We start from the raw sequence: 15,115 nt of genomic DNA, 5'->3' as shown, positions 1-15,115 counted from the left end.
CAACTGTGTACTACTTACAGTATTTTTTGCTGTATCTCTCTGCACTACCAACACTTAAAACCAACTCACACTTTTAACAGCTTTATTAAGATATAATTTACCTGCTTAAGTACACAATTCAACGTTTTTTAGCATTTACACAGAGTTGTATAGTTACCATCACAATTTAATTTTACATTTCCAGTACCCCCTAAAGAATGCCACACCCACATAGCAGTCCTACTGCCCATTCAGCTTTAGGCAGCCATTTGCTTTCTATCTCTATAGATTTTCATACCCTGGATATTTCATACAAATGAAAGTGTATAATAAGTGGGATTTTTTTGTGTTTGGCTTTTTTCAATTAGCATAATGTTTTTGAGGTTCATCCTTATATAGCACATACCAGTAGTTCACCCTTTTTAAAAAAAATTATTTATTTAAATCCAAGTTAGTTAACACATAGTGTAATAATCTTTTCAAGAATAGAATTTAGTGATTCACCACTTACATATAACACCCAGCACTCATCCCAACAGTGCCCTCCTTATTAATGTCCATCATTCATTTAGCCCATCCCCCTCACCCCCTCCTCTCTCCCCCAACCCTCAGTTTGTTCTCTGTATTTAAGAGTCTCTTATGGTTTGTCTCCCTCTCTATTTTTATCTTACTTTTCCTTCCCTTCCCCTATGTTCACCTGTTGTGTTTCTTAAATCCCACATATGAGTGAAATCATATTTGTCTTTCTCTGACTTATTTAGCTTAGCAATTATGCTAGCTTCATTCTAGTTCCATCCACGTTGTTGCAAATGGTAAAATTTCATTCTTTTTCATCGATGAATAATCCATTACACACACACACACACACACACACACACACACACACCACATCTTTATCCATTTGTCAGTCGATGGACATTTGGGCTCTTTCCATAATCTGGTGATTGTTGATAGTGAGTAGTTCATTCTTTTTTATTGCTGAATAGTATTCTATTATATAACACATTTTGTTTATCTACTTATATCAGTTAATGGATATTGAGATCATTTCCATGTTTGGGCCATTGTGAGTAAATGTACAACATCTGTGTACAAGTCTTTGTGTGGACATGTTTTCATATCTCTTGGTTCCACCTAGTAGTAGAACTGCTAGGTCATATGATAACTCTATGATTAACCTTTTGATAAACTATTTTCCAAAGAGGCTACACCATTCTACATTCCCACCAGCAGTGTGTGAGGGTTTCAACTGACTCACATTTGTAATTTAACTGATTTTATTTATCACTTCTGCAAACAGAAGACCAGTATCACTTACCAGTATCACAAATAGAAAGTAACCAAAAGATTAAAAATGCAAACAAAATACTGTTACTAAATTGTAGGTACAATTAATAGGTAGATTGGTAACTAGTAGGTACCTACTAGTCTCTACTGAAAGCCCTAGTCTAAAATCTGCTACCTTTTTGGTACAACTAACATCTAACTGGGAACTTTCTCCTTTGGTATTACCAAAATACCTGAAAGAGAGTAGTATTCTCACTAATTGACACAATGTAACTTATTGCTATATCATATACTACTTAAAATCATTTTCAGTGCCACCTAAAGCCAGTTAAGTGTTACACGTATTAAGAGTACTTGGTGACATCTAGTTTTTTTCAAAGTGCTGTTTTGTCTGTTTGGGTCAACACACTAATAATAGCCCATCCTGAGGTGGGCAAAAATTTAAAAATATAGATGTTCCAAGTTAAAAGGCACAAGCTACTCAATACACTGGAGGTACTAGAAATAGAAATTTTAAAACCTGTCATTAGCAGATAGTCTCTACCCAAAAAGATAAAACTATTCACTTTTTAGTAACCACAATTAAAATTATTTAATGATAGATTAATGATAGCTATGGGAAAGATATCAACCATCAAAATTAACTCCTAAAATTCACTAGTTTAAACATATTGGAAGGTAAAATTCAGTCTTTACAATAAACTCCACATCTTTGCCTTTAAAATTTTTTTTTAAATGTTTATTTATTTTTGGAGAGAGAGAGAGAGAGAGAGAGAAAGAGAGAGAAAGAGAGAGAGAGAGAGAGAGAGAGAGAGAGAGAGAGAGAGAGAGAGAAATAGAGTGTGAGCAGGGGAGGGGCAGAGAGGGAGACACAGAATCCGAAGCAGGCTCCAGGCTCTGAGCTGTCATCACAGAGCCCAACATGGGGCTCGAACTCACGAACCGTGAGATCATGACCTGAGTAGAAGTCTGACACTTAACCAACTGAGCCACCCAGGTGCCCCACCTTGCCTTTATTTTTTTTTTAAAAATCCCAGCAAGTAAGGATGTTAATTTACTTACTAGACTGTACAACAGCTTGAGTCTGTGCAGAAGTTCCTGATGCTATATTAGTTAATGCCCAAGCAGCTTCAAACTGTAATGAAGGACTGTAAAACACAATAAAAAAATCTTTAGACACAAAACTATCACTTAAATTTATGACCCACAGATCTATACAGTTATCCTTTACCCTGTCCTTTAATTTCACCTTGTTATATCCACCTTGGATATCTCCACCTGACTATCACTGGCTCCCAAAGTCAGTCAATATAAACCTACTTCTTTTTTTTTTTTTTTCAATATATGAAGTTTATTGTCAAATTGTAAACCTACTTCTTTAAGTCCAGTGACTGATAGCTGCAACATTTGGCCAGTCATTATTGTCCTTGACTCCTTCCTCTCCCATAAACATCTAATATAAAAGTCATGTCAATTTTACCCTCTAAGTATTTCTTATATTTATAGTACCCCTCTTAAGACCACTGTACTAGTTGAGGCCTTCACCCACTTCACTTGAATCACTGCCACAGCCTCTGTCTTAAAGCTGGGTCCCCATCTGACTATACTACATCATCTGCTTTACACACTGGAGATATTATTACAAGGCTGCATAATTTTACTGAAAAGATGAGATCATTACAATTTGGAATTGTGACAGAACACTTCACAAAGAAAGTAAAAACTAACCTAGCTTTCCAAAGACAGATAAAGAAAGAAAGGCACTGTCAGATGGAAATACAAATAAAAGTATCACGGGTGGAATGACCACAATGTGTATGGAGGACAAGGAGCAGATCCAGAGAGTGGAAGCTAAGAAAATATGTAAAAACATGTAACAGGGGATGAAACTGGAAGGGTAGGTTATCCAAGTGTGTGTCAGTGGACAGAGAGGAGTAGAACTCAAATCCCAAGCTTCAACACTTGGAATTTATTCTATAGACATACTAAGTATAGAGGGCTCCTACAGAGTATAGAAAATAATGCAGTGCGTCCATGGTATGTAGAATTAGGATAAAAAAGTTAAAGGCTGGTGGACAGACCTGTTGAAAGTAAATTATGTACATCAAGTTAGGATAGATGGCTGTAAGAATATAAATTCCTTTAAATAGAATACCAAGGTGGAAGGAGGTGAGCAAAAACTGAGGAGAGCCAAAGGTTAGGGACTTAGAAGAAAGCTCTATGAATATCGAAGAAAGAGAGTAAGGTTGTAGTACCAAAGGTCAGAAAAATCCAAGAAGGAAAAAGGTTTTAAGGAGAATAAATGTCAGAGATAGAACAAGCAGTGAGGTCACAAAGACAGGCCAGATAAGAAAATGGAGGAGCAGATAAGAACTATGATGAATTTTGGCAAAAGGCAGGGGATAAAGAGTATATTGGAGGCAGAGAAGAAGCAAATGGACAATAAGATCAAAGATGATGAATTTATGTCATTCTAGGCCAGAAGAAGAAGGGGTTATTATATTAAGCCAGCCCTGGTAGCTTGGCAAAATACTAGAAATGAGGGCCTTAAATGAGAAAACAGTGAGATATAAAAAAATAAAATTACAAAGCAGGGAATGTTCTAAGATCTCATTTAAAAAAAAAGGAAGAGAAGACATAGAAAAAGAATGAGTGCAATAAGTAAACAATAAATGAGCATTTATTGTAAGTTTGATACTATGTAGTGTTTTGTGTATATCATTGCCATTCCTCACAATCACCTGATTTTTGTAGATGAGGTATCTGAGGCTCAAAAGCCACTTGAGTTTGGGTCAGTAGCAAACCCTGGATTTAAATCAATGCCTATTTGGCTCCAAGTCTATGGGCTTTTATATGATAACACTATTTCCTACGACCAATCCATAGAATCAGATCCAAACTACTGACAATTTTCTGCTTTTGCTTCAGGTAGTAGTTACAGAGGTCTGTATATATTTTAGCATAATTTTTTGTATATATGCTATTCACAAACACATCCACAAAATGAGGCTATGCCAAAGGCTGGAACATAAAGTTAAAAAAAAAAAAGATGAAGAAAGAGAAGATCAAAGGGAAAAAGGGTGTCCCTAAAAGTAGAGGTAGAACAGATTGTTTTTTAAATAGCTGATATAAAACTTACTTTTACTTAAATAAATCTTGTTACAGAAAATATGTATGTATAAAGTGAGTGTTAAGCATTTTTGGAGGAACAGTTGCAGCATATAATGAAAGGAAAAAAGAAGTATTTTTAAATAAAAATCCTTAGTGGCTACATTTATCTAGTCAACTGAAAATTCCTTAAGACAACATTTAGCAAAATACACCAAATTTTAGTCTAAATACTCTCAAATGCAAAACTAGCATTTGTTTTAAAATACTTTGTGAAGTTAAAACTCACATTCTTCGCACTTAATTCAAGCTGATGAGGTGTAAGATACAACACACCAAGATATCTCTGAACACTAACAGAAATGGGGCTGTACCTTAAAAGGTACAAAGTAGTGTTTTTTCCTTTCTATTCTAGAAAAGTATAACCTGATTTTTAATCTACTGCAAATAAAAAACATGACATTAGACAATTATTCATGGTTGGAGTTCTGTTAAAGACTTCACAGAAGATCAGTGGATTAGCTGGAATATTCCCAGGGTAAGAGCCACTCGGTTCTGGAAACCATTCATGTTGACTCAGTCATGAGGTTAATCTATATATAGACTCATAAGCAAAGAGTGACTCAAACACTATTTGGGTTGTTTTAAAATATTACTAAAAACAAAAACAAAATAAAGACTATAAATAAAATATTTGAGGTAAGTTAGAAGAGGCAATAAACAGAAGCTAATATTTTCCTAGAAAATATACACACACTTCAAATAGTAAAAAGAGAAGCACTCTAGGTCTAGTGAATATGATCACAGAATTAGAAAATTACATAAAAATATACAACAAATGAAAAACGTAATAAATGCAAAACCTAAATGAAGCCGTTTGTTAAATAATAATCCTAAATTTTCTGGTAAGTGAAAAAAAGTGAACAGGGACTCAAATCCATACTTACTTATCATCCCTTTCTAGACATTTGACTAGAATTGGTAAAATCCCAGATTTTATTAGGTCATCAATTGGTGGGTTTCTGTCACTGGATAATAGCTTTCTAGAAAAAGAAATATAAGAAATTAATTGCTATAATTTTCAAACTATGAACAGACACAGCAATGTATTACTTCTAGCAATGTATTACTAAGACACCTGTAATAATACTTCCTCTAGACAAATTAGGATTTACCTTGCAGCCTGGACAGCACTTAACTGGACCACTGGGTTATCACTTGTGGCATTCTGTAACATCAAATGTAAATTTTAGAAATTTAAAAAATATCAATTTCCAAATACTTCAAAATGCAAATATTAAATTAATAACATACCTGCAATATAGCTTCTAGTGTTACATTTTGCTTAAAAGAAAAAAAAGACAGTTCAGGGAAGAGTTTATTAGCAAAATCACATTTATTAAATCATCTATTTACTAAAGTTATGAGTTAATATACATTAATTATCATCATAAAATTGATCTTAAATTCAAAATGAAGTTCTCTGATTATAAAACTATTGTAAAAACACTTTACAACACCAAAGTAACTTACTGCTTTAAAATCAGCATCAACATCTGAATCTTCTAAGCTTTCTTCTTGGGGAACATTTCTTTTTTTCAGTAAGTGTTCATCTCTTTTGTTCTGGATAAGGATAACATGAATTAAATGTGTATACTACAAACCATTGACAGGCCACATTCTGGACTTGGTAACGAAATTAACTGGTAACAGTACAGCTTTCACACACACACACACACACACACACACACACACACACACACATTAAACATGATAGTTTTGACCAATATCATGCCTCCCCATCTTTAGTAAAGATTCACATTTGGGAATGCAGTATTACTGTAACAGTCTAGCAAATACATTTCAACTAGCATGCTAGCTTTCATCTACTTACTAAAGCAAGAAGTTGTCTAGATGGGAAAGAGTTTAATGCTCAAATGTTAAGGTCTGTATGCTTGTTGGGAATGTGGGGAAAGGAAATTCATTAGCATAAATGCCACCTACTTGCCAACATCTCATATTTAAATTCTTGCTATCTGGCTTTTACAAACAAGAATTCTCTTCTAGCAAATATATTTCTACATTTTATGGGATTTCAATTGTTTGTAATGGCAGCAACATACGCCATTTCACATATCACTCTGGATAAATCAATCTTCTTTTAAGTTTTTAGTTTGTTTATATAATTAAGTCTAAATAAATTAAAGTCCGAATGACTTCTAAAATCCTTTTCAATTTATAATTTCAAAGGCTGTACCACCTAGTTTTCAATACAATATTTACAGAAGTGTTTGATTATAACATAAATTTACTGAAGAGGTATTAATATTGATGTTAAAATTCAGATCAAATATAAAGGTAAAACTGGAAATATATGTATATCTGAAGTTTTCTGGATTATCTGTACATCTACTTTTGTCCAATGTAAAAGCAAGCATCTTAAACAAACTGAGGCTTATACATATGCTAATATTAGATTACCTACCAACTTCTATTTATATCACAGCATACTTCTTTAGCAACTACTCAATCAATTCTACATCATTTTTAAATTAATGCATTTCACAAATATTAAAATCCATGCACTGATATTTTATAGTCTCAAGTGGCTCTCCACAAAATACTTATTAATTTATAGTGGAAAAACTTGGCAGACAGCATCTTAACCAAGTGGCAACGGTCAGCATGAGTAAAGAACAAATCCACATTGTGTGCCTTCTGGTCTGATGCACTGAGAAAACACCACTTATATGGTATTCCTGACCAAAATCCCCACCACAACCACCACCACCACTGGAGGAAAATGAGACAAACCTAAACCTGCCATTCTACAAAAACTAGTCTGTACTCTTAAAAAACGTGTCATGAAAGATAAAAACTGAAGAACTGCCAGATTGGATGAGATTGAGGAAAAGTGACAAGTGCAACGTCTAATCCTGGACTGGATCTTAGATTCATAAGGACATTATTAGGAATTAGCAAAATATGAATTAGGTCTATGAATCAGTAAATATTTATCTGTGTTAATTTGACAAATGCAATGTGGTTACATAGGAAAGTGTATGTTTTTATGAAATATGAACTGACATATTAAGGGTAATGGGGCATTATGTCTGCAACTTAACTGGTTTAAGAAAAAGTGTGTGTATGTGTGTGTAAATCAGAGAGAGAGAGAGAGAGAGAGAGAGAGAGAGAGAGAGAATAAGGCAAATATAGAAAAAAGCTAACAAACAAGGAAGCTGGGTGTTGAGTGAAGAGTGCACAGTGTTTTTTGTACTACTGCAAATTTGAATTTCACAATTTAAGTTTGACATTGTTTCAAAACTTAAAAGCATCCATGCATTGTACTTCGTGATTTGTAACATGGTTAATTTTAAAATCTTTTATATGGCAATTTTAACATCTCTTGGAATTTATTTAAAAGTTTCCCTAAGTTCATCCCATTCTATTTTTATTGTTTTCTTCTAATTATTTTCCAGTCTGAATAATGAAGCCTCCAAAGGCCTTTCAGGAATCGTACTCTCTCCATTTCTCCAACTCCAACAGGTATTTCAGGCATAAAAGCAATACAAAGCATAAATATAGCTAAAGCCTCTTATAAACAACAATGCCTAAAGCAGGGATAGCATTTTATCATGACATATGATGTTTGCAGTCTTTTTTGGGGGGGGAGGGGGGTAAGGAAGCTCATTTCTATACCTAATTTGCTAAGATTTTTTTTCTTTTACCTTTTCAGCCACAAATAGGTGCTTCATTTTATTAAACTGTGCTTCTTTTGCATCTATTGATATTGACATACAATTTTCCCCTTTCATCTGTAATGGGGTAAATTAATTGACTTTCTAATGTTAAACTTAGAACCTTGCAATGTAAAATTTATAAGTTTGCAAGACCTGGGATAACTGTTCTTGAAATTTTTTTTAATTAAAAAAATGTTTTTAATGTTTATTTTTGAGAGAGGAGAGAGACAGAGCGCAGGCAGAGGAGGGGCAGAGAGAGACACACACACCCAGAATCTGAAGCAGGTTCCAGGTTCTGAGCTGTCAGCACAGAGCTAGACGTGGGGCTCGAACTCATGGATGGTGAGATCAACACCTGAGCTGAAGTCAGATACTTAGCAACTGAGCCACTCAGGAGCCCCTCCTGAAAGTTTAAAGAGTTATTCTTTACTGGATTTAATTTACTAATATCTTATTTCACATTTTTAAACCTATGTTCATAGGTGAAACTGGCTTATAAGCACCTTTTCTTATGCTGTCTTGGTCACATTCTCAATGTCATGGGTTTGCTAGCTTCACAGAACAAGTTGGGCAGTGTTCCCTCCTTACCTTCTTTAAAATCATTTAATAAGAAATTACCTGTTCTTTGAATGTTTGCTGGAGTTCTGTCTGCAAGATTACCTTTTCTTTTTCAGGAGGTTAGAAGAGGTTAAATATTTTTAGCTACTGAAATAATTTCTTTATTTTTAGAACTATTCAGGTTTTCATTTCTTCTTGAGTTAGCTGGGTAATTTTTTTTTTCCAGTAGGAAGTTGGTCATTTCAGCTAAGTTTTCAAATCTATTGGCAAAAAATTACTCATCATCAAATTGTGGCACACTGTTGGCAAAATGGCTGTAATTCCCCCTTCCAATGCCTCTGGATAGTCTGATCCTGCCCCCGCACTGATTCCAGGTATGGCTGTGTGACTTGCTTTGGCAATGAGACATTACTCAAACGTACTTGAAAACTGCTTACACATCTGAGGATGTCCTCTCTTGCTGCTCTTACAATTCTAAAACCACCATGTGAACACTGTGCTAGCCTGCTACAGGATGAGGCTATGTAGAAGGCAACCAGGGTCTCAGCCAATAACCAGAAAGTTGTGTGAGACCATCTTTAGATCATCTAATCACCAGCTAACCCATCATCAGTGAATGAGGGAACCCAGCAAATATCAGCTGAACTGGCCCAGACTAGAAGAACCACTCTGCCAACCCACAAAATTATTAGTTGAATAAAATGGCTATTGTTTGAAGCTACTTGGTTTTGGATTGGTTTATTACACAGCAAAAACTAAGTGATGTACTAATATTTTAAAACCTATGCCACATATACATTAATATGTCTTTTAAATTCCTATTATTATTTGTTCTATATCTCCACTTACTATAAATTTCTCTTGAGAAGTATCTTTTTAACTGTATTCAACAGGCTCTGACGTAATTATTTTTCCTATCGCTCATTTCTAGGTAATCATAATAGCCACTAGGATTTCTGTGATGGTCAAGGTTAGAAGTCCTTCCTTCCTTCCTTTCCTCCTTCCTCCCTCCCTCCCTCCCTTCCTTCATTTCTTTCTTTTCACACTATGAGGTTTTTGTAACTATCTTATTCCCAGATTTCTAATTTAACTGTATGGTGATCAGAGAATATAGTCTGCACAACACTCTGAAATTAACTGATATTTGCCTTATACCAGATTTTCTTGAAGTTTCTCAGTCCACAGGGTAGGCCAAAGAAAATACCTAAATTTTTTTTTAATGTTTATTTATTATTTTTGAGATAGAGAGACAGCAGGGAAGGGGATGAGAGAAAGGGAGACAGAGAATCCCAAGCAGGCTCTGTAGCTGTCTGTGCAGAGCCCAACATAGGGCTTAAACTCACAAACCCTGAGATCATGACCTGAGCTGAAACTAAGAGTTCAGCATGTAACACATAATGGACTGAGCCACCCAGGTGCACCTAAATATCCTTTTCAAATAGTTAGGTGCAAACAACTTAATAGTCATTGGCAGGGGATTGAGGGGTTGTGGGGTTGGAGATTGTGTGGGGGGGGGGGGGTAGGGAGGCATATAAATTGAAAGGAAAAAAATTTATTTCACTCTTAAACAAAATATGTGATTAAACAAATGCAGTGAGATCTAATGTCTAAATCATAAACTACCTCAATCAATCCCTAATAGTTCTGTGATATCTAAAAGATGTTAAATGTTGCGATGTTTCCCTTAAAATCTCACAATTTCCCAAATGTCCCTCTGAAGCCCCATGTTGCCTCAGTGCACTTTGGAAATTATAGCTTTATACTATCACAGAGCCATTTTTCAAGGGGTTTTATACATGTTTTTTAGAAAACACTTGCAAATTAAGTTATTTAACTTTTCTTTCCCCTATTAATTGGTCTGTTTATTACTGACAAGAAAATCTACCACAATGATTATGTCTTTAAGAAATTCTGCCTTGTAATTTTGTCAATTTTTGCTTTATATGTATTTGGACATACAGCACAACGTTGAGTTGTGACTAACTTGTTCTGCGAGTGTTCCACAAGATAAGCAAACATTTCTAATACATTTTAATTTGGTAAATGAGTAGGGTGTGATGCCAAATGTCATGTGGTCACAACTGAGCTAATGGCTCTTTCTCACTCTCTCAGTGTGGGATTGTGGGGAGATCATCTCCCATGCTCGGATGCTTGGTCTCAGGCCACGCTGCTTGGCAGAAATCAGTGATTTTTCAGAACGTTGCAAGGTGCCCACAACCGGCACCAGTATATTTTTTGTCACTTCAAAGTACCAATGGACAGTCCTTTGCTTTTCCACCCAAGAGTAAGCTTAGGAATTCTTTGCTTCATTCTAGGTCAGATTGCCTGCAGATATAGACCCTTCTCTCTGCTGCTTATTGCCAGTTACATTAAGTACAATATATGACAAGAGTTTATTAATACTGTAGTCAACATCCATGAGAACATATATAATAGCCCCCATGCATAAAAGGGTTGAAAAGAAAGGCAGTAAGAAGGAGATGATTACAGTGGAAGTTAAGAATGAAATCATTGAGAAGTACGAACGAAGTATGCGAATGGCCGAAACTGCAAGATTTTATAAGAAGTCTGCATCTGCACCTTGTCTGCAGGGGAGGAGGAGAAAAAGGCGGAGGAAACTCTCACTTCAAATGAGATTAGAGATGTGTAAAATGTGGGAAACAGTGCAAAATTTTGTAGAAAACCACCACCTGAATAAGGCTATATAAAGCAGTGTGAGCAAAGAACCTGTCTAATAACCATGCGATGTCACATTTCTACAAAATCCTGAAAAGGAAGCAAAAGCAAGTGTCATTGGATAGGTTTCTTGTTATAGTTGCATGAAAAGAAAAATATTCCATTGAGCCAATAGATAGTAGTGATTCTGTTACTTGATAGTGAAAGTCATCTACACAAACCCTCCTGTCTCCCTCACACCAGCCACGAAGGTTTTCAAAGGCAAGTGCAAGTTAATTTGTTTTTAAAGTTATTGTAGTTACTTAGTAAATTGTTTCTTTTATCAAAAATAAAGTAATGAATCCCACATTTGAACTGAATGCATCCTAAGTAAGCCAAAATATCCTAGGGCATGAAAATCATACATTACTCTTAATAAAAACTATGTATAAGCCAAGAAAACATAATCCCTGGGCAGGTTTCTGGTGATTTAATTAAGCATTAAAGGGAGCTTCATCAAACCAGTAACTTAAACTGTCCCTTTACTTGACAATCTAGAGATTTTTACCCTCTAAGACATTGTACTACAATAAATTCAGCATCCATAAAAGGCATCTCTTTCATCAAGTGGGAGGGGAGCTCAAAAGATACGGGAACGACCCTAGTTTCAACACCTACTTTATGTTCAATCTCTCTCTCTCTCTCACACACACAAACACAGGATCCATTTTTAAAGTTCCTTTAAAAACCTATTATTAATCTATTACCCAACTATATATTTAACCTATTTAGACTTTCTGTTTTCTGACTATTAGGGTTGAACTACAGGGAATGGCCACTTTGTATGTTAAAAAGGTTACTTATGGGCAATTTCTTAAGACTCACCTAGTATTTTCTGAGTTAACAAATTGTATACATTGATGTCTATATAAAATTCTTTTTCACTCCCAAATTTCTCTCTTCATCTTGAAAAAGTACATTCTATATCTAAATTCTATATCTATATCTGTGGAATAAGCAATCACTTTTTTTTTTAAAGTTTATTTTCAGAGAGAGAGAGAGAGAGAGAGAGAGAGAGAGAATCCCAAGCAAGCTCCACACTGTCAGTACAGAGCCCAATGCAGGATTCAAACTCAAACTGCTGGATCATGACCTGAAGCGAAGTCAGACACTTAACTGACTGAGACATCCCCAGCAATCACTTCTTAAACACGTTATGAAAAAAATATCTATCAGCCCCACTTTGAATGCAACAGAATTAAATTTGTTTTTATCCAGCAATACATTCATTGTGTTAAATTCTTATCTAGCTTTAGTTCCTGTAAAATTAAAAATAAAATTACTTTTATTTCACAGAGCAGTAAATGAAGATACAGAGAACCTGGATAAATTAAATTATATACCTAGGAAATATCAGATAAGATTTGAACCCAGGTTGTGGCTGGTTACAGAGCTGTTTCTTAGATATATTTTACTACTTGCTTTATTTATTTATTTATTTATTTTTTATCTAAAGGGTTCTAAAGAAGTAGGAAAAAATACTCACAAGATAAGGCCTTCTCTTCAATATTAACATTTATGAAATGATACTACTGCTGTGCAGACATAAGGATAGTCACCCACAAGTTTTATATGTTATATTTACATTTTGGCCACTCTGCTCAGTGTATTATACTCTGATTAATTTCTTTTAAACCAAAACACTACTGGTTCATCAATCAGGTAAAAATCTGACAACATAACAAATTATTTTTCCTGAAGGATCACTTAGCTAATCTTATCAAACAACTGCTGCTTTCTTTTGGATTCTCATTTATTAATTCAAAGTTTTACATATATGATCATTTCAACAGACATTGGAAAAGCATTTGACGAAAGTACAACTTCCACTCATGACAAAAAAACCTCAACAAAGTAGGTTTAGAGGGAACATAATAAAGTCCATTTATGAAAAACCTACAACTAACATTATCCTTAATAGGAAAAAACTGAGAGCTTTTCCTCTAAGGTCAGGAACAAGACAGGCATGTGTCCACTCTACCCACTTTCATTCAACATAGTGCTGCAAGTCCTAGGCACAGCAATCAGACAACAAAAAGAAATACAAGGCATCCAAACTGGTGAGGAAGAAGTAAAACTCTCACTCTTTGCAGATGAATGATACTCTGTATGGAAAATCTGAAAGATTCTACCAAAAAACTGTGAAAACTGGCAAATGACTCAGTAAAGTGGCAGGATACATAATCAACATACAGAAATCTGTTGCATTTCTATATACGAACAATGAAGCAGCAGAAAGAGAAATTAAGATAAAACTCTCAGTTATAGCTGCACCCAAAATAACAAGATACCGAGGAACACACCTAACGAAAGAAGTGAAACACTGGTACTCTGAAAACTGTAAAAACACTGAAGAAAGAAACTGAAGGCGGGGCACCTGGGTGGCTCAGTCGGTTGAGTGTCCGACTTCGGCTCAGGTCACGATCTCAGAGTTTGTGAGTTCGAGCCCTGCGTCAGGCTCCGTGCTGACAGTTCAGAGCCTGGAGCCTGCTTCGGATTCTTTTTCTTTCTCTCTCTCTCCCTCTCTCTCTCTCTCTCCCCCCTCACCTGCCAGTGCTCTGTTTCTCTCAAAAATAAATAAACATAAAAAAACCCCAACAAAATACCAATAGCATTTTTCACACAACTAGAACAAACAATTCTAAAATCTGTATGGAACCACAAAAGACCCCAAATAGTCAAAGTAATCTTGAAAAAGAAAAGCAAAGCTGGAGGCATCACAATTCCAGACTTCAAGTTGTATTACAATGCTGTAGTCATCAAGACATTATGGTACTGGCACAAAAACAGACATACAGGTCAACAGAAGAGAATAGAAAACCCAGTAATAAACCCACAACTATATGGTCAATTAATCTTTGACAAGGCAGGAAAGAATATCCTTTCCTGGGAAAAGGACAGTCTCTTCAACAAATGGTGCTGGGAAACTTGGACAGTAACATGCAAAAGAAACTGGATCACTTTCTTCACCAAACACAAAAATAAATTCAAAATGGGTTAAAGACCTAAATATGAGAACTGAAACCATAAGAATCCTAGAAGAGAACACAGGCAATAACCTCTTTGACATCAGCTATAAAAGCTTTTTTCTAGATATGTCTCCTGAGGCAAGGGAAACAAAAGCAAAAATAAACCTATTGGGCCTACATCAAAATAAAAGCTTCTACATAGTGAAGAAAACAATCAAGACTAAAAGGCAACCTACATACAGAATGGGAGAAGATATTTGTAAATGACATATTCAAAATATACAAAGAATTTACAAAACTCAATACCCCCAAGATAAATAATCCAATTAAAAAATGGGCAGGGGTGCCTGGGTGGCTCAGTAGGTTGAGCGTCCAACTTCGGCTCAGGTCATGATCTCGCACTCTGTGAGTTCAGGCCCCGTGTCGGGCTCTGTGCTGACAGCTCAGAGCCTGGAGCCTACTTCGAATTCTGGGTCTCCTTCTCTCTGCCCCTCCCCCCACTCATGCTCTGTCTCTCTCTCTCTCTCTCTCCTCTCTGTCAAAAATAAATAAACATTAAGAAAAAAAATTTTTTTTAAATGGGCAGAAGACATAAACAGACATTTCTCCAAAGACATAACTATGGTCAACAGACACATGAAAAGGTGCTTGTCATCATTTATCATCAGGGAAATGCAAATCAAAACTTCAATGACATATCACCTCACCCTGTTGGAATGGCTAAAATCAAAAACACAAAAAGAACAAGTGTTAGTAAGG

At 35.4% G+C, this 15,115-nt stretch overlaps 1 protein-coding gene across 1 annotated transcript in view; it reads right to left on the bottom strand.

Moving 5' to 3' along the window:
* The window catches only part of KPNA3 (karyopherin subunit alpha 3), a 99,314-nt gene that overhangs the window by 27,901 nt on the left and 56,298 nt on the right, over window positions 1-15,115 (bottom strand). The window contains exons 3-7 of the mRNA XM_027064783.2: window positions 5,908-5,997; window positions 5,689-5,718; window positions 5,550-5,602; window positions 5,322-5,417; window positions 2,329-2,414 (exon numbers count right to left, since the gene is read on the bottom strand). Coding sequence (XP_026920584.1) covers window positions 2,329-2,414; window positions 5,322-5,417; window positions 5,550-5,602; window positions 5,689-5,718; window positions 5,908-5,997 — 355 coding nt within the window. The remainder of the gene's footprint in view (window positions 1-2,328; window positions 2,415-5,321; window positions 5,418-5,549; window positions 5,603-5,688; window positions 5,719-5,907; window positions 5,998-15,115) is intronic.

The sequence above is a fragment of the Acinonyx jubatus genome, chromosome A1, assembly GCF_027475565.1.
Source record: "Acinonyx jubatus isolate Ajub_Pintada_27869175 chromosome A1, VMU_Ajub_asm_v1.0, whole genome shotgun sequence".
Taxonomy (NCBI): domain Eukaryota; kingdom Metazoa; phylum Chordata; class Mammalia; order Carnivora; family Felidae; genus Acinonyx; species Acinonyx jubatus.
This window is presented reverse-complemented; position numbering and strand designations above follow the sequence as displayed.